The sequence below is a fragment of the Ixodes scapularis genome, unplaced genomic scaffold (assembly GCF_016920785.2).
Source record: "Ixodes scapularis isolate PalLabHiFi unplaced genomic scaffold, ASM1692078v2 PGA_scaffold2__306_contigs__length_199485367, whole genome shotgun sequence".
NCBI classification, from domain to species: Eukaryota; Metazoa; Arthropoda; class Arachnida; order Ixodida; family Ixodidae; genus Ixodes; species Ixodes scapularis.
This window is the reverse complement of record NW_024609857.1, coordinates 131,448,494-131,469,208: the sequence shown is the minus strand read 5'-3', so window position 1 is coordinate 131,469,208 and position 20,715 is coordinate 131,448,494. Positions and strand designations below refer to the sequence as shown.

At 44.5% G+C, this 20,715-nt stretch overlaps 2 protein-coding genes across 2 annotated transcripts in view; both read right to left on the bottom strand.

The window, feature by feature from the left end:
- LOC8036026 overlaps positions 1-20,715 on the bottom strand; it is a 566,786-nt gene that overhangs the window by 249,475 nt on the left and 296,596 nt on the right. The window lies entirely within an intron of this gene.
- The window catches only part of LOC120840733 (NADH dehydrogenase (ubiquinone) complex I, assembly factor 6), a 60,980-nt gene that overhangs the window by 35,301 nt on the left and 4,964 nt on the right, over positions 1-20,715 (bottom strand). The window contains exon 5 of the mRNA XM_040211383.3: positions 9,790-9,886. Within this exon, the coding sequence (XP_040067317.2) occupies positions 9,790-9,886 (97 nt within the window). The remainder of the gene's footprint in view (positions 1-9,789; positions 9,887-20,715) is intronic.

Sequence of the window (20,715 nt, the reverse complement as noted above, 5' to 3'; positions counted from 1 at the left end):
TACCCCAAAGTTTTAATAGAATGGAAACCGGATTCTTTTTTTCAACATGTTTTTTTTAATGTGTTGTTTAAAATTTATTTTTTTAATGTTTATATTTTTATCAAAAATCATATTTTGTAAGTATAGTTTTGATGCCTTCGCCTTTATTGTGTATAGTTTTCAAACACGTTAACGTCATACATATTGGGGTAGAAGGCCACAAAGTTAGTGTATTTGTTTCGCCTAGTCTAAGTTATGCATTTTTTATAAATTTTATTTTATAGAAAACATAATAATTGCATCCAGTTGATTTAAACTTTGAAGCATTATAAGAAACAAAAGCATTTTTGTCGTAACACTTTTAGCCTGCCATCCACAGGGCCGCAAAGTTGGCAACTATTGCAGTCTGCGGTGGAAGCAGGGCTGTCGCGCGGTCTTAATGCTTTCTTTTTTTCTTGAAGTAAAAACGCTTTCTCGATAAACAAAGTTGAGTTTCGTGTGATTCATTTGTGTGTACATCGCATAAAAAAAAATTGTCGAGTGGACATGCAGGTTTGAACTCTCGTGGAACCACCCATCGTAAACTTTCATGACTGCCCGTAGAGAGCCACAAGCAAAAGGAAATCTGGAAAGATATCTTCTCTCTCTGACAGCAAGCTAAAACATATAAATTTTCTTATTTCTGACAAAAAAAATAATAAAAAAGTTGCATTTTTTTAGAAAAAAAAAGTTAGCAGTGGGGAGAAACGAAAAACGCCGGAGTCAAGACGCTTTGCAATTGCCACTTTGACCGGTTACAATTTTTGTACCAAGCAAATGATGCAACACATTTTTGCACTTGTTTTTGCCTGGCCTAAGGAGAGTTGTAACGTAGAGTTTTAAGGAAATCGAGACAGGGTTTTTTTTTTATTTCGTTTTTTCAATATAAATATTTTTTTGAAAATGTGTTTTTGTTAAAATAATTTTTATGTTTATATCTTTATTGGGAAGCTCATATTTTTTACGAATAATTTACATGCCTTGGCCTCATTAATGCCATACAGATTGAGGTAGAAGGCCTGAAAGTTAGTGTGTTTGTTGCACCAGGTCTAAAGTTAGGAATTTTTATATATATTTTTAATTCATAAAGCACACAATAGTTGCATGCAGTTGACTTAAACTTTGGTGTGTTACATGATACAGGAAACATTTTTGGCGTACCATTCTTTGCCTGCCTTCCACAGGACCGCAAAGTTGGCACCTAATGCAGTCTGTGGTGGAAGCAAAGCCATAGTGCAATCTTTAAAAAAAAGTTTTATCGTAGTGAAAACGCGGTTTTCGAGACAAAAAGTTCCGTTTTGTGTGATTCATTGGAGTGTACATCACATATAAAAAAAAAATAAAAAATAAAAATGTTGAGTCGACCTGCTGGTTTGATCTCTCGTGGAATCACCCCAGTGCAGAAGCTCGCAAACAATAATGCACGAGGGAGTGGTTGGCTCGTAGTTATGCATCAATGGGTGCCTCTGCTAAAATAGTGCTTAAACTGGAAAAGCGGTCAGGAATTTTGGAGATCGGCGAACCGGTGACGGTGCTTTGGGACAGCCCCCAAGTTCCTAGAAACTTATTTTGAGAATTCGCACTCTATAGGTTGCGTCACACAGTTGTGTTCAAAGGGCAACTCCGCTCAATTCCGAAAAATTTAGGCTTCCATGTGATTCACATTCACAAAGCACTACTAAACAACTCTACGTCTTCGGATTCGCGAAATGTGGAATATTATTTGTGTAATCCTAATTTAAACATCAGCAGAATACCAAAACTTCGGTTGCGTCAGGCAACATTGGTCTCAGGTCGTCAGAGTCATAACCACGTCACGTCGAACCACGTGGTCTTGTGACGCTCGGGAGGGAGCAAAAAACAGGACACGCAACGCGGGCAAATTTTTTTTTTTTTTTTTTTTATTGGACGCGGGCAGGTTGGTTTGCGTGGCGTGGACGGTGATGGCCCGGGGGAGAGGGGGAAGGGGAGAAGATGAAAGAGAAGGAGAGAGAAGAAACAGACCGATAAGCGCGCAGGACAGCGCAAACTAGCGCATCCGTGTTACGGTGATCACGTGAACGCCCGGTCAGCCAACACCGGGAGGAGAAACTCATAACGTCATTGTTCAATTTCGCTCTGAGAAGTAAAAACAAGCAACACGTGAGAATGACGTAGTCATGCCTCTAACGTAGTGGATCAACGTTGGCCGCTCCAACTCCATGGCATTGACTGCGCTGATGATTGCGCCGCACGCTAGAGTTGGCAGATTTCGGCGACTTGGCTCGCTTGAAGGTTTGTTGGCCAGTTTATTAAATATATAAACGAAATTAAATCGTAATATTTGACGTGGGGTCTTCCTATATTATACTGAAAAGGGCTACATAGTTTTCTAAATATCAAAAATGAAGCGGAGTTGCCCTTTAAGTGGGCTAGAGTGCACCGCGCTCATTTGTAACTGCTTATGATGAGGAAATGCATTGGCCCGCCAGCATGATCTATCGAAACACTGCCGACCCGCGTGTGTGTTTTTATAATTTTTTACGCAACAATTTTTCATTGTGGGCCTGAAATAATTCTGATAATGTTACAAATGGGGTTTCATATTTCCGGGGCCTATTCTTCAACTAATTCTTTGGTTTTCTTGGTTTTTTCCACGAGATTCGGTGTTTCTAGGGGCGAAGCTCCTTAGGGTCTAGCCTTGTCCGTCCGTCTGTCCAGCCGGCGTCCGTGCTAACATAAAAAGAAAAAATGTTTGCGCAGTCGACAGGATTCAAACTTGTGCGGGGAGACCCCAACGGATTTCTAGTCCATCTCCTTAACCGCTTGGCCACGACTGCGGGATGAGTAGGGGGCTCTGAGGTGTGGTAGTAACTCAAGAGCTGGGGTTTCTGTCATGGATGAAGCGTTGTATGTAGCCGCTCAACGTCTATACAGGAGAGGGTGCTGCGGTCAAATGCGTATATAATCGCGGTAAACTTTGCATGCATTGGCTCAACGTTTATAGACCAGAGGGCGCTGCGGTCAAATGCTCAAACGCGTATATAACCATGTTCCGTACCACACATTCGCTTTCTGACATGGACTGTTGACTTAAAGGGATACTTCAACGAAATTCGAAATATTCCCGTCATGTTCAAATTCTAGGTTGAATATGATCCACAATATCCGCAAGCGCTCGGAGAAGGTTCAGCGGAGAAACGTGACATCCAACGCAATCGTGACGTAGGTCGTCTCAGGACGAGCAAAGCTACGGCGAGGCTGACGTCGAGAGGATGGCCTAGTCGTTCCAGCCACCGAAGCCGCTGCTTTTGTACGAATTTTGAGTGACGGGTTAATCTTCTGTAATCTTGTAGGGGGACAATAGCGACTTCTGCGACACACAAAAGGCATTCTCGGGAAGAGGGGAGTTCCTCCTGCCCCTCTTCTCTCGTCGTGGCCGGAGGCGAGACAACCTCCAACACTAGCTGTCAAGGTTCCTAGACGGGCATTACAAGTGAGGCGTTAGCGACATCCACCAGGTGCTCTTTGCTGATGGTTTAATTTGTTTCAAAATTCCTTTTCGTGACTTTTTTAACAAGATATTGGTATGTTCGATGTGATGCTGCTCCTTTGAACACATATAGACCAAAGAATGAGCGCTGAAATTTCGTTGTAGTATCCCTTTAAGCGGTGGAGATGCGTTCCCACGGCTTCTAGTGGATCCAAGCTGATCCGCTAGAAGAACTACTGGCTCTGCATTTCACCGACCATAAAGCAGTAATAATAAAGTCAAAACGCAACCCGGGACTCAGCACTACCTATGAGCAATAAAAAAAAATCAGCACCATCAACACTAACTATGAACAATAAAATCAGTATCATCAGCACCACCAGAGCTTCGCCCCAATCAACATCATTCACCACATGGAGATGCGGTCTTTCTTTTTTTTTTTTATGTTGACTTTTTGCTTTTGGGCAATAAAATTAGAGATTATTGGAGCGCACGCTGAAGAAAATGGAGAACGGGTGCGGAATTCCCCTACCTCCGAAGAATGCATGCAACTCGAATACCTGGAATATGTCCCGGTACTGATAAAAGAACAAGGCAACTGACTGTTTCACTAGAGCATGAACATCCTTTCATTATGGTGTAAAAGTTGGCAAATGACCATCATTACATCCAAATCAAAATACATATCCTTAATTACAAAAAAGTGTACAAGCTTCCATCATGCAATAAGTAACCAATCACTCGATAAAGTAACAACAAACATGTACATGGGGGTTATTTTGAATGAAGATCTAAAATAAGACTAGCAAGGCGGGCCGCTCATTAGGTCTTGTACGACGAAATTTCTATATCTACCACGTTCGACATGTTATATCCCTTGCTTACAGCGCAAAAGTTAGGTCCCATGGAACCACAGAGTTGTTATAATGTATGCTAGAGGTCCAACTGGTGCTAGCGTGTGGTTTCAATCTGAAGCAGACAACAACTAGGCTGAAATTGACTTCCGGTAATGCATTTCTACCAGAAAAAGTGAGTGCATTTGCTTCCTGTGCATGATCATAAGAAAAAATATCACAAGTAATTTGCATGCACTAGAAAGTTTGGAATGTTGCTCAGTCATGCGGACGAAAATATTGGTCAGCCACGGTGTTTGTCTTTCAAGTTCATGGCATTAAAATGGTGCTAAAACGGCTTCATACACATATTCGCATTGGTTAAATTGCTCATCTACAGCGAGTGACTCATCACAACTTCGAAATGGCTGATCAACTACACGCTGTATAAATATCCACACAACCCCCCACATATTTATGTACGCCGTCCTACGCTGTTAGGGCGAACACGGCATCGGCGCTTTTTATCAGGGGGGGTTACCGTAAAATACCAAGCAAGCGTCCACTCAGAATTTGAAGATAACCGCGAAAAAATAGGGGATGTGAGGACATGAATTTTACATATACAGTCTAAGCTTATTATAACAGACCTTGATTTTGACAAAGATTTCGATCTGTTGTAAAAGGAGTATGTATGCTGTATGCAGATATGAAGTTGAGTCAATGGCATGTAAAAGAAAACAAACCGTACCTCACAAATTGGTATGTTACATCCAAATGTCTGTTATAACCAGGTCTGTTGTAATGAGCTTAGACTCTATATGTACTGTGCATATTTTTTCAGATGTTCTGAATTTTGGGGCGTGGGCACTTAGTGCGGAATGGGTGGATGCACGGTATTCTACTGAAGGTGCCAAAGCAATAAAGTCCAATTCGAAAACCAAAAAAGTCATCAGGAACTATGTTTTAACGCTGGGTCAGTACCTACCTGTGCAGGCAGACGATCAAAATAAATTAAAGCCAAGTAATGAGTGTGATTTGCAATAAAAAAACATTAATTTATTCACTCTGCTGCTCATGTAAGAATGCAAAGGTAGGTTTGTACTAGCCTTCAAAACCCGTATCTACATGCTCTAAAACTTTTAAAATGAGGAAAAGCCAGAAAACTCTTACTGCCCAATGAATTTTGCACAAAAATAAAAATAAAAAAACTTTATAGCGGGCATACCTTTACTGTGTTACCCTATTCTAACCACTTGCCTGGATTCACCACTTGTCTTTACACGCTTGCCGTGGAACATGGGACTGAACCCGGAATACTGGGAACTTAAGCATCCATCACTGATCAGAAAAATACTGTACCTAAAGCAAGTTCACTTTTATAATGTTAATAAAGTTACCAAACATTCACTACGACCTAATTAGCAAAGGTAATTGCCGTTATTCTCCGGCAAAGATACAAAATGCATGTGTGTTTTCCCATACCAAAGCACATGAGCACTGCAAAAGTGGACTGCTTGTTGTCTGCTTCAATTTGAAACTGGAAGTCCCACAGGCACTAGCACCAGTTGAACTTTTCGCATACTTTATAATAACTCCACGCATGGAACCCTTCACAAAGTTATATAATTAATAAAATTGAATCAATACAAAAGAGGGTGGCGAGATCTTTTTTAAAAAATGCTCTCGTCACTCGTTCATTCCTCGATTTTTTTTTTTTCACTGTAAACTTCCACCACCTCTTTGCAACTCGCAGTCAAAAAAAAAAGCTCCGTAACATTTACTACAAAAAACTGCACCTTTGCATAATTATGATGTTGTGGTTTTAAATCTAGTGATATATTTAAACAACAGAGAAATATTATACTGGCACGAAAAAGCGCTCATCACTGCCCGAGAAACTCAGTCGGAACTTCGTAGGGAAAATGTGCGAACGCTGGCACGCTGAAAAGAAAACGCGCGCACCATCGTCGCCATTTTTTCTTTCTTCGCTCGTTCAGAAGACTGCGTCGGACGAAAATGCCATTGCAAGCTCGCCGCCAGTACAGCGCGTTGTTCAAACGAAAAATCATCCTCTTCGCCAAAGCGGAAAACAACGTAGCAGCTGAGCGGCACTTCGGCGTCTCTGAAAAGTGTGTTAGAGGATGGTGGCGACAATGCGATCAAATCTTCGCATGCTCGGGTACGCGACGCTCCTTTCATGGGCCCAAGCAGGGACAGTATCCTGCCATTGAAGACGCTGTCCGAAAGTGGGTTGTTGACCAACGAAGCAAAAGCCTCAGTGTTTCGTATGAAGAATATTGAGTGCAAGGCACGTGAAGTTGCTACGGAACAGAACATTGCGCGCACCATGTTTAAGATATCGAAGAGGTGGGTGACCAACTTCATGAAGCGCAGGGGGCTAAGCCTGAGAAGGCGAACGACTGTGTGCCAGAAGCTGCCCGATGCCTACAAGGAAAAGCTGCAGGAGTTCCATCGCTACGTTGATGACCTCCGAACGCGGAACAGCTTCATGCTCGGCCAGATCGGCAACGCCGATCAGACGCCGGTTTGGTTCGACATGCCGAGCAGAAGAACCGTCGCAGAAAAGGGTTGTCGCCGGGTGAATTTGCTAACGACGGGGAACGAACACAATCACTTTACTGCGATGTTGTGCTACACGGCCGATGGCCACAAGCTGCCCCCGTACCTGGTGTTTAAGGGGGGACATGGCCTCGGAATTCAAAATTTTCAGAAAAAAACGTTTTTTTCAAAAATGATATGTTTACGCTTATTAACTTCCAAAGAATGGTTTCAGAAACTTTCATTTAAAAACATGCAGGATTTATCTCAGAATAAATTATTTTCGACATGTCGGCAGCCCTCCAAGTCAGCAGGAACCAAGTTTTTTGTGTTTTTTATTTAGCACTGCTTCATACTCGTTTAACCTAGCCAGAACATCTCACCCTCATTGGAAGTGCCATTTACTCTAGATCTAGCTCGTAGAAGCTTTCGAAGTTTACAAGTATCAAGGGCCAGGGGGACCCAATACATCCAAAAAGAAAAAATCCTGAAAATTTGGTATGAGCAATTTTATTGGTTGACACCTGAAACAGGGTTTATGGTTGGTCCCTCCCGGTGACGTCATATTTTGTCGTCGTCATTAACGCCCCTTTACAGTACCTTCCACTTCAGATCCTATTCCTGCTTTGCTGCTCTTTCTCAGTGTGATTTGCCTCTTAGTTCCTGTCAGCTTATCTGTCAGGGAATGCCTGCTACAAAAGTTAGCATGCCTACAAACAACACAAACTGGTAGCTATTGCCAGGGGAACAACAGATGCTCAAAGACGAAGGTGCTAACAATGCTCCAGGTGAATTTTGCCTACCTCGGACTCATAAAAAATAAAGAAACCTAAAGTTGAAACTTCAAATGCATTTTTCTCAGTTTCACTTTTTGGCAGGAAATGTGGTATGAGGAAATGTATCATTGGACATTTTGAAAGTGTAAAGATTTCATTCAGTGTTGTCCTTGACTCAAATTTCCTGAGGAACAAGTTAAGGTACTCATAATCTGAAAATGCTAAATTCTTCATGACAAAAACTGAATATTTTAAAACTCACAAATTTGTTAAAATCGTTCGCTCTTTTTGGGTGTTTTTGTTTTTCTCTAGAATCACATTTTCTACAGTTAATTTTTACCTTAACTTGCACTATGGGTATTCTACTTAACATTAAACTAAACATTTTGTGGATTTCAATTATTATTTTTCTTAAATACATTTCCTAATAAAGTAACTTTTTTCTGGAGCTTGCTAAGCATAGTATGAAGTAGAATTGGCCTATAAGGCTGAAACTTTAGATGTCATCAATCCTAATGGGGTTCAATTCACCCTGAAAGTTTGAATCACTTTGAGACAATGGTTCAAAAGTTGACCCTCCCAGGCCATGTCCCCCCTTAAGCGGAAAACGATGCCGAAAAACGAACAGTATCCGCCGAGGGTGATCGTTCGCGTCAACGAGAAAGGTTTTTTCAATAAGGAGACCATCTTGGGAGTGGTTTCGGCTCGTCTGGTGTAGGCGTCCGGGTGCCCTCTTAAAGCCCCGGAGCATGCTCGTCCTGGATTCTTTCCGTGGAAACATTACGGACCGTGTCAAGAAGATGATCACCAACGAAGGATGTGATTTGGTCATCATCTTGGGGGGGTTGACATCCGTCGTTCAACCCCTTGGAGTGGTTCTTAACAAGCCCTTCAAGGACCGCGCCGGGGCCTTCTACAACGAGTGCATGGCCCAGGAGGACAACCCCAAGACGCCGACAGGTCGTGTGAAGCGTGCCTCGTTGAGCACTGTGGCCGTGCAGCATTCTCCAAGTGCGGAATTTCAACGCCGCTTCCCCCGTCCGGCCCCTCTGACCCACAAGGCAGCGACAGCAGTGACTGCGTCATCATCACGAGCGACGATGAGTGAGGCCCGAGCTCATAGGGAGACCTCATCTACCTCTATGTGAATAAATGTGATATTCCTTTGGCATAACTTGCATCTTCAAAAAAAAAAAAAAAAAAAAACTTTTTTCGGTTGGCGGTTGTCTAACATTAGGGGTGTCGACTTATATTCGGATTGTCTTATACGCGGCAAATAAAACGGTAGTTTGCATTATTTGTATATGTTAGTATTCTTCCCAAACTGTTGAACTTCCCTCCTAATGTGTGCTTTTTGGGGCTCTTATGAGGTAGAAATAAATTAAATGAAACGAGATGAAGCGTATGTTATTGAAGGAAGAAGCAGCGTTGCAAATGGTTCAGAGGGGACCGTGCTCCGGGATCAATCAAAAATAAAGCTGTAGACAAAGATTTGTGACTCGCGAAGCTAGGTTTTTGTTTATGATAATAATGCCTGGAGAAAGGGAACAAGGGGAAAAAAGGACAAACACACACCTGCATTGTCCCCCTTGTTCCCCTTCTCCAGGGATTATTACCCTCATTCTTGTCCAGCTCACTTGCACCTTTGCATTAATTGCATTATCACGGGTTTTTTTCTCGTTGGAAGACAGCTCAAATTCGGGGTTTTTCGGTTTTGTGCATTTTTGACGAAACTAGCTTGGGGGTTTAAGTTCCGGGGTCTAATTGGTACTTACCAAAAACAGGAAGCACCAAATAAAAGCGACCGTTTCTCGTAAACAGTGCGCAGATTTGATTTTGCCAAGAATGCAAGACCTTCAGTTCTAGAGCATGTAAACTGATGCTTTTAAGGAGATTTAGATGGCCCACAAAAATCGGCTTCTCAGCATATCCCGCTGCAATTTACCGCAGAGGTGCAAGCGGGTGGTGAAATTTTACAGGGAAAAAATCAAGGAATGAACTTACTTGGTTCAAAAGAAATAAACAAAAAAAAAACCCCGCTCTGGGCTATCCACACTGCCACTTCGCAGACGCTTGCAGACAAGACGGGACAGGCCAAAAGAGGAAGTACACACGAGGGACGGCTCACCCATGGACTGCAGCGTGAGGTAAAGCACAGGGGACACGCTCCTCTCCGCATACTCCTCGGCCTCCTCCAGGCTGGTGTGGGCCTTGTCAGATTCCCTCTGGGGAACAAACAGACAGGCAGCCGATGATGTCAGGGGGTTCACGGTGCCAAAGCTGCGAAGGTTATAGGCTCTGAACTGTAGGGTGGTTCAAGTCACCAGGCTCGATCTAAAATGGACCGTAAAAACCGACACCTGCACGTAGCCATCTAAACCTTTCGTCAAAGGTGTATTTCACAGGTCAGTTTTTTCTTGTAAAATTACAAAGCATAGTTCTCTTTTAGTAAAAAATAGGGCCAAGAAACTTGCCAGGGTCTGCGGCGGGCGGCGACCCAGACGAACAAGTCCAGTAGCGGGGTGTGTTTGGCGTTTGTATAGATAGACGGCGTTGGGAGCAGCGTCTGAAGGTGCAGCCGACAAGCGAAAGATAGCAGATGACACGCAGACAAAATCCGTTGGCAGCAAAAGCGTCGCCGTTATGCAGACGCATTTTTTTTACTTTAAGTTTTGCTTTTATTGTTCGCATTTGTTTTTTAACCGAAGGTACATTTCAAAAAGATTATATTCATTTTAATAAACCACGGTGGTCGCGAGCCGTTGTGATTAGAGTTCCTCTATATAGCTACCTACAGTAGCAGAGTTGCGCACTCAGCCTCGGCGAGTGGCCATAGCGCCGGCTTTCCCGCACGCGCTGGATACTTTGCTCCTCACGTGACTAAATTTGGCGAATAGCGGCGCCGCGAGCGCCGCCGCGCGTGGAAAACAGGAGAGGAGGAGGAGGAGGGCGAAAGCAGGGGAACATACGCCGGGGCGCAAGAAACGTCGACGGAGCGACCGTAAAGGTGGCTTTTATTTGCACGGCGTGGATGCTTTGCTCCTCACGTGATGGATCTCGGCGAATAGCGGCGTGGCGGCGCGGGGAAAACAAATGCGCAACTCTGCTCCCCCTTCGGGGGAGCATATCGAGGAACTCTAGTTGCGATAAGGTGGTAGCGCCATCTATCAATACGAATGTCAAACATACCTCGCTACTGGACCCCTGTCGTCTGCGTTGCTGCCTGCCGTAGACACTGGCAAGTTTCTTGGCATTATTTTTTAGAGAAAGAGAGCTACGCTTTGTAATTTTACAAGAAAAAACCGAACGGTGAAATACACCTGTGACGAAAAGGTTAGATAGCTACGTGCAGGCGTCATTTTTTACGGTCCATTTTAGATCGAGCCTGGTGACTTGGAACACCCTATAGATTAAAAACACACTGACAGGATATTTATGCTCACCGAGGGTTTTAGTTGTAGATGACATACGAGAGCCCAACTACCCAGAAAAGAATTTGCGGCTCGAAATTCGGTTTCTTTGGACTCGCAAACCGCCGATCGAGAATTAGCTGGTTTGAGTCACGCTCACTCTCTTTTCCGTTGTCACACGCATTTTCTAAGGTTTAGACACAACCACCAAATCTAATAAAACTTGTGGGTCATTGAAAGCACACACTCAATATTAAAATATATATATACAGTCAAACCTCGATGTAACAAACTTCTATGTAACGAAACCCCCGATGTAACGAAGTATATAACTTTTTCTAACCGCAAGTGTATGCACACCATGTATTTTTGACCTCTATGTAACGAAGTACCGTTCGCCGAAATTTTGACGTAACGAAGTTTCATGGACAATTCGTCACAAACTTTTGGGTCGCAAAGGAGATTTTGGAAAGCACATGCGCTGAAACGGGCCCCCGATAAAACGCAAAAGGTGAAACGGGCCGAATCGGGCGAATGTGGTGTACAGAACGGCCACTAGAGGACACTAGAGCCGCCGCCGTTTGGGCCGTCGGCTCCGTTCGCGCTGAAGAGTTCTTTTCGAGGCCTAACTAAAATGTGCGTTTCTTGTTGTCCTGGGTGATGGAGCTTTAACTTTGAAGGCGATAGAGCCGTCCCCGACGACGTCGACCTCGACAACTTTCTATAAGCCGACGCTGCTGTCATTTCAATGGAGGAAATGACCAACGAGGTGATGGCTAGCAATGTTCCTGGCAAGTCTGAAGACGGGGACGACTTCGAGCCTGATGAGCAAGACACCTGCGATGTGAACAGTAACGGTGAAGTGGTGGACGCGATCGATGTCTTGAGGCGGTTCACAAGCACACAGCAAGAGGAAGACGCGATGCAGGTCGTCTGGCTAGGCGAACGTCGCGTGTTGCCAATAATAATGCCAAGAGTGGCCCAGATAAAGCTGACGGACCACTTTCAACCGAAATAAAGGTGTCCTCGGTGAGTTGTGTGCACCCGAGAAACATTTGTGGCAACTTTCTTCAACGTTAACTCCGAATTTCTATGTAGCGAAATTTCAATGTAACGAAGTAAATTCCGAATTTTACCGGCTTCGTTACATCGAGGTTTGACTGTATATGAAACCCTTTTTTTTTGTGGTACTAAACGCTGCGAATACGTTGATTGAAAAAAAAAGTTGCACAGACAACCGGAAGCATTCTGTGCGTTCACTGCATAATTCTCAACATGGCATCGTTTCGCATATCGTGGGACTAGCGGATGGCAGTGGACGACGGGCGTGGGACCTCTACTTCAGAACTGTCGTTCACGGTACTAGCGAAATCTGTCTTCCTTCAAAAGAGAAATTTTGGATCGATCAAAAGAATTGATATTCCTCCCATACGACACGCCCGACCACCAAGCCGACTGCATAAAGATGTTGCCGAGCCGTCGTCCCCTCTCGTGGCTGAAGACATTGCTCGCTCAAACGTTAAGCACGAAGTGCATACTTTGAGTTGAATACGCACACGTACGGTTTCTTTACTAGGTGCGAATGTGGCCAATGCGTGGTGCTGCCCGACTTCAAGCCGGGAGTGCATGTACTGGAGGAAAATTGGCAGCAAACATTCCGACATAGTCAACTGGCTGCATTACTACGAATGAGAGTTCCTTCAGTTGCTTAGTGGAAAGACGTCCGCTTCACACTGTGGGGATTCCTGTGGTCTTCCTTCCCCGATGGCTGTAATAACGGCCGCGGGTCGGAACACTCGGCCTCCTTCGCTGTGAGCTCCGAGCTGTTTGTGAGGCGGAGGGTCCCCTGTCTTGGTGGGGCCCTCCTCTCACTCTCTCACGGGGGGACCGATTTCCGTTCCCCCGCTCGGATGCGGATCACTGCTGACAGGCGAGGAGGTTTTGCCTCTTGTTTTCCCGCTTTCGGGAAAGGGACTCGTCCGGCGACCGCGAAAGAGATACGACGTGTGTGGCCGATGCTTCCCCGGTCTTGGCTCTCTGGAACCCCGCGTCTGGCAGGTAAGAACCTTTTCTGACCTCGCCGACGCGGGGGGCATTTTGGATGGGGACATTGTAGTTCATTTAGAAGAGTATGTTAATAAATGCTCTCGGACTTTTTCCTTGCTCTGGTACGTGTGTCCTCTCTTCCGCTATATTTGAGAGAGTGAGACAAGGTAGACGATCATTGGCACCGACAGATGTGATTTATCAAACCGACCCGCGGTAATGTAGCCCTAAACGTCGTCTATATCGCCGCGGATATGTGGGGACCGCGCTACTAGGTTTGGCGTCTCCTTTGAGATCGCCGCCGCTGTTGAGACAACCCTTTGTTTACTCTATCGGTACCTGTTAGTATCTAGCAACATCCCACAGCACGCAGCGGGCACGGGTTCAATCCCTTATGCGGGCATACCATTTTTTTTTCTTGTCAAATATTTTGCGATGTTTACATTTCTTTCTTTACAATTATCACTGAAAAAAACAAGTTTTTGTCGACAATACGTCGCTGAACTAAATGGTATGGGATTCTATTTTTGACACCTGCAAACTCAATGTAGTCACTTTCCACAAAATGCAAGGAGTGTATGAATCGGGTAGCGTCCGTTTTCTGAGGTTCCCGTAACTGTTCTACAGGAATTGCAGCCAGCCATTGATCCCGACCCGCTCATGTCTCGGAAACTTGCGCACTGTGCCGCACAATGCCACTTTCAGATGCAGGACATGTGAGGCAGCTCTTCACACAACATCTTGGGAGTATTCTTTTCGGAACCGATCACAGGAATTCACTACCGGCACTCACTACTAATTGCCAACACTTAAATGTACAAAACAACTCAACTTGAAGCACAGAACACCGAGCGGAACAAACATAACTGCAAAGGAATCGCACAGCAAACAAATCCCGCAACACATTTCATCTACTGCATGAAAAAAAAACAATTACACGGTCGGGTGTAACCACGAGACTGCCGCCACTCACTCTCTCCTCTCCACTTCTCCGACATCCGTGCGCAGTTTCGGTTTCGAGCAGCTGCGTTTTTCGGCTTTATTAAAAAAATATGTGACGCTGTAGCAAAATATTAATTGGGTAATATTCCGACACCCATAATAAATCGCCTAACAAAAAATGAAAAAAGAAAAAGATTTGTGGGTGTCAGTGTCCTTTTAAACAATTGCTCTACATTGAGAAGAGTTTCACAAAGGCACAACTTGAAACCAGAAAAGATTGGGATTGGTAAAGAAGGCTGCCGCTAGCAATCAAATCCATGATTCGGTCAAAAGGAACTAGGTGATTCCCTCCCAGCGGCAGAGCCAGGTCAAATGGGATGTGGTGCTGGAGAAATGCGGTGAATGGACGCAACACTTTGGGCTCAAGGCCAGTGCGGGACCACAAGGTATGCGGGACAGTAAGAGTAGAGCCATGCTCACCAGAGAGCGGGTCTTCCTCCCAAAGCAGGCACTTACGAGGGATAAAAGAGTGCCCAGTTCTCAAACGGTGCAACAAACTTTCATACAGTCGGTACTGCATAAAGAGTTTCCCCAGATTTCAAGGGTGGGTTTAGTCAGATTAAGCTTGTTTTCAGACCCCATGTCCCGCACCAACTGCCAACAACGAAAAAACAATGACTTCAGTAAAGGCTCAATATCCAAATGCAGTTGAATTTCGGATATATCAAAAACACGCTACTGTTCCAACAACGGGCACTCCCTGCCCTCCCTGCATGTGCGGGTGTCCTTCCCCTTCCTTTTGCCATCCTCCACTTTTACGTGATCTATGTACTCACCCCCGGCGCAATCCGACCGTGGGAGAAGCAATCAGCGTCCATGCCAGCGCCCGCGCTTCGTTCGCTACTTCCCTATATCAAGTGTCCCCCCCATGGGAGTTCGATACAGAAAAACAACGCTCCTATACTATTACATGCGATTTTCAATGGGATGTTTAGACTGTTCGATATAAACAATAATTCAAAATACCCGGGTGTGATACAACCGGGCTTGACTGTATACTAAGCACGCAGATGATTGAGAAAAGCTACCAGTGAATGCTGTAAGCTTGTCGGCTTCCTTATTGCCTACGATGCTGACATACATGGGTGCCTCACACTGTTCTATGTTATGAGCGCTGTGCAAAGCAGAGTTGAGTTTACATCTAATTTGTTCTATACAAGCATATTTATATTGCATTCAAAGGGGCCCTCCAATGACATTTGAACTTCTGACCTATTTAAGCTATTATGTCATTAGTGGTTAGGTCTACTCGGGAAACATGTAGTAGCCACAAAATATTACCGCATCATATTTTAATTAGATCGGGCAAAAACAACTCAACGCCCGGTGGCGACGCAGTGTGTTGAAAACGTGCGACAAGTGACATCAACAGTAAGCATGAAAGCATTTTGTGATTAACAGTCGGCAAGAGCATCAGAATTTTTTTTATGCAGGCTAAATAATGTGTATTGCTCCGTAAACCATCAATATTTTTCAAGAAAGCATATTTAAACGAAAAAGGTGGAAAATACGAAAAAATATCTTTAAAATATGCAGAAGGGGGAAAAAAAAAAGACACACCCGCCTCCCAGTGGCGGACTTAGCCAAAGCAGCTGGCGCGCATACGCACTAGCGCTGCTAGCGTAGTGAGCTGATTGAGAGCTGCCCATCATGCAGGTGCCCTATTGGGAATCGGCATGTCAGGCTAATTGGAGCATGTACGCGACGCTTATTTCTGAGCTTTTAATTGGCCGTGTGTCGCGTGCTGTTCTCGCCGTTCAGTATGGTGCCTCTGTGTTTGTGTGTTGATGTGCACAACGTCCGTGCGCTTGATCGATAGAGTGTATGGGCATGTCTCTACGTGCTACCCTGAGAAGCCTCAAAGGCCTGACGAGCCCGACGCAATTCACAAGATGCCAGCCAAAGCTTGAAGCCGGAGAGCGAACCAAACGTAGAGTTAATTATAATTTTGAGCGACCTCGTGTATGAGCTATGTGTGATCATGCACTAGACATGCCTCGCCGGCAGTGAATCCTGATCGAAAGAACAAATGTCAGATGTAGAAGCGGTGCGCAATGCAAACTAAGTCAAAGCCCGGAATGTATACAGTCAAACCTCGTTACAACAAACTAGCATCGGGAGCAGAAATTTGTTCGCTATATGCGTTATTCGTTACAAAAGTACACACAAAAATTCCTGTGAATGGTCCGACAAACGAGCCTATGCAAAAACGTGCACAGCACTTATATAAAAACGCGCTATCGCGGACCACAAGATCCTTACCTGTAGCCAGGCAGCACTAAAAAAATTATATTGAAGCATGAGGATATTAATTTGCAACATGAGAAACGATGTTAGCTGGATCTATTATTCCATTTATTTGAAGACGTGATTGTGGGCTGATGCCTCTTCACCTGGAGCCACCGCGCTGGAGCCAACCCCTGCTCGTGCTGAAATCATCATGCCCTAACAGACACGCCAGACTGATTACTTTTGTTTGAAGAAGCTGACCAGATACCGGCAAATTTCGCGCCGTTACATCCTTAAACCATGAGAACAGAGCCTCTTTCACGTCCGGGTCGAGGCAAGGCCTAAGACTTTTTCGGTCATTCTTGACGGTGTTGTTTGCACAGCAGACTTCGATCTTGTTCCTTGCACTCAGCATGGTAGATATCATGCTTGGTGCAAGCTCGAAGTCCGCAGTGATGTCATTTTTTCTTCTGACCGCTGTCCACCACCCTCAAAACTTTCACTTATGTCTCCAGAGAGACAGCTTCTCACTTCGTCGCCATCCGCGGCTCCGCCACGAGTGTCGCAGTTGGCGGTTGACTTTAGTCTGCACTGGTTCTTGATGCCTCGCATAGAGGCCAGCAGCGGCACAACCACCGATATTTGCTCAGCTCATAGGTGGCGCTACCTACCGAAACACGCATTTTTGCACATAAAGCCCCCAATCTAAACTTTCGGAATCTTTCGTTCAGTAATTACTTTTTGTATTTTTTCTACTTTTTAATAAACTTCGTAGTATTTTGCGATGCAAGAAAAGCAGGAATTGCTTCACTATAACAGGGGTTCAGTGTTTTCTGAGTTTATTTTTCGTGAAATTCAAAGGGTGTTTTTCAGAGCTTATTTTTGAGTGAAAATTCTTTATTTATCGGAGTTTATTTTTTGTAAATCACCAATTCTCCGAAATATAGACATTAATTTCGCAGTGTTTCTTATTAAAAATAATAAATAATAAGCGGATGCAAACGTGCGCCAGATAAAAAAATAAAACGCGCTTTTATCAATTAAGATTTCTTCAGTTGAATTTGGTGTTGGTGTCATTGGCAATACTAATTTGTCCCACGACAAAAGTCGCACACAAGTGCGGCTTCGATAAGCGTTGATACCTTAAAATCAATAAACTGCCGGAGGTAGCCGCAAGGAAGCTCGTAGTCATCCCATCAATCTATCCCGCAGCTGCGCGAGGTGGAGTGGTTATGGATGTAATAGAAAAGTTTCAACTGCCCTCTTTCCTATTTTATACAACCCCTATGGTTCATAGCTTTCACTGTTACCCCCAGAAACATACCCTCTCCTTTCTCTAAATCCCAAATCCCATGGCCCAAGCTGGAAACCAAAAGAGTGGCTTTTGTCGTGACACGAATGGTACGATGACCTGTTTCCCTGAAGCAACCTTGACGAGACTAGAATTCCTCGATATGCTCCCCCCGAAGGGGGAGCAGAGTTGCGCATTTGTTTTCCCCACGCCGCTATTCGCCGAGATCCATCACGTGAGGAGCAAAGCATCCGGCGTCGTGCAAAAAAGCCACCTTTATGGTCGCTCCGCCGACGTTGCTGGCGCCCCGACGTATGTTCCCCTGCTTTCGCCTTCTACTCCTCTTTTTGTGTTTTCCACGCGCGTCGGCGCATGCGGCGCCGCTATTCGCCAAATTTAGTCATGTGAGTAGCAAAGCATCCAGGGCACGCAGGAAAGCCGGCGCTACAACCACCCGTCGAGGCTGAATGCGCAACTCTGCTACTGTAGGTCGCTATATACAGAAACTCTAGACGAGAAAAGCCGTAAGACCCCCTTTTGACAATGGTCCGAGGCTTGAAAGATAATTATGGTGTCTTTTTCCCAGGACCATTGATCCTGCGCAGCTCAAATTGTAAAAAAAAAAAAAAAAATATATACTTTTTTTTGTTGTTGTGGAACAAAAGGGGGGGGGGGGGGGTGGCATGGGCACATAACAATTCGGAGTTTATCGGATAAATCCGAATTGACAAAAATTTTACCGGCCGGCGTTTTTCAGAGTTTTTCGGATTTATACGAAAACACGGAGCCCTAGCTATAACTGATGGCGCGTCAGATATCACGGTTTCAATTTCGTTATAAAACTAGAACTCCCATCCAAATAAAGCATGACCAACCAAACTTTGTGATTAGTTCGCTATATCCGATAATTCTCTATACCAGTGTTCATAAGAAAGAGGTTCAACGTATTCAAAGTGCACTGCAATTTCAAATGCGTAATTGACATAATTAAGAGATCACCCACTCCCTTCGACGCATAACTGAACACGGAAAGCTGCTGTGAAACGCGAGTCCTTCAAATCCGTCGAAGCTGGCCGGCAGATGCTTTAACAAATACAACACTGTAATCTCTTCCTTTTTTCTTTTTCTTCAATGACTTTTGCATGACAATTAGAGGAAGATAAATGCTTATTTGCATTCAATATCGCCAGTATCTCCTTTTTTTCCTTCGATCCTATCACGGTGCGCCTCTCTGCCCCGAGTTGCTGCTTTGATTCCACCGCGCTGGATTCTATGGAGGGGCGCGAAAAAGTGGACGACGAACATTGTTCTACGCCGGTGCGCATTAGGTTTGCAGACGCCAAAGTATAAACGGCCTAGGTTCATTGGTAAAACCCATCGCAAGTTCTGAGCCTGAACTTTCGACGATGCAAGGGGCATTAGCGACAAGGCCAACAATGTGTGCCCATCCTTGGTGCAGCAGCCATGAGCCTGACCCACAAGACATTGGCCAGCCACTTCGCTCCAGCCCTCCAATCATCTCATTTTTCTGACACTTATGAAGGAGAGCTGTTTCACTTCTTTTGTTTTTAATTTGCTAATAACTCCTAAAGTAATTTAAATTTGATGAAAAATGTTTTTTCTTCATGTTCCTACATTCGATGAAGACCGTTTCACTGCAAATTTCAAACCAGTTCGAAAATCATTGAAGGGCCTTAATGAAGCAAATTGCAACAATTGCAAGCTGACAATAAAAAAAAAGAAGGGAAATGTCCATAGTATTTTTTTATCGATAAAGCATTCTATGACCACTGACACTGCAGAGAGCTTTTCAGTAAAAATGCTGGCAAAGCAAAATGAGTTGTCGAAAGTTCAAGTCTAAATGCCCTGTGTATACTTGACATAAAAAGTATAACTATCATACTTAACCACCTCACAAAACTCTCGTTCAATTACAACATGGGAAATGCCATGTTTGTTAAAACATTGTGAGAGACCAGTTGCAAACAGTAAGCAGTGTCTCCCAGGGTGCAAAAAAGACAAGTGTCCGAACTATGTGACCTGCTCCAGAGAAAAATACAAGTGTGAAGACAATCTATGCAAAAGTCTAGCTGTGTCCCAGCTCTTAGCTTATTTTCAGAAATCTTGGAGGACGCCTAAGCTTTGCCTTTAAGAGTGGAACGCGATAGCACTCTCAGGTCCCATTCACATCGCCTTCTCATGCTCTTCCTGAGCAGGAAGTGCGGCGGACATGGCCTAGTCAGTGGCGTTTCTGGCTCACAACCCAAGGGTCGTGCGTTCGAATCCCGCCTAAAATTCATCATATTTTTCTTTAAAGGCCGACGACGAGACTCAAGATTCTGCAGGGCAGAAGATTCTTCTCACCATGGGGGAGGAGGAAACAGGCAATGGTGAACAGGGTAGAAGAGAGAGAGGAGGAGGGGAGGGAAAAGCGGAAAGCGCAAACTGGTCGGGGGTCTTTAAGGCAAAGGAATGACTCTGTAAAGTGAAATCATTTGAGACATGCGGCGACCTTTAATTCACGTTACATGTCATGTTTATTAATCCCTTTCATTCCATGTGTGACATAACATTTCACGTGAGCATTGTGGGTTGTTGGAAATTCCTGCGCGGGGTCATATGGCTGGGACGTCATGACCCTATCGAGCAATCAGGATTTTCCCACCACACCACCGACGATGGCGTTTCTGCGACACAAGCTCCTTAATGCCATTGCGTTAAAAGACGAGAAAACCTAAACGTTCTAAGTGGATAGTAAAATGGACGCTGAAGGTCAGCCAGAACCTTGTAAGCAAATGTCAAACTAAGATAGAGATGAAAGTTGTTTGGTGAAAACTTATTGGATTCTGCATACAGACTGAGGACAGAGCATGCATGGAAAGCTGATAGTCACATTCACAAGCCAAGATGGAGTAATGAATACAACACACTGAGCACAAGACAATCCATACACTACTGCAGTGTGGTGAACACGGGATTGCACAAAGCAGTGTGCAAGCACAAGAGACATCTTGCAAAATAAGACTTCAGGAGGTGTGTAGAGATGTTTGCTCGGGAGCTTATAAGTGGGAAATAA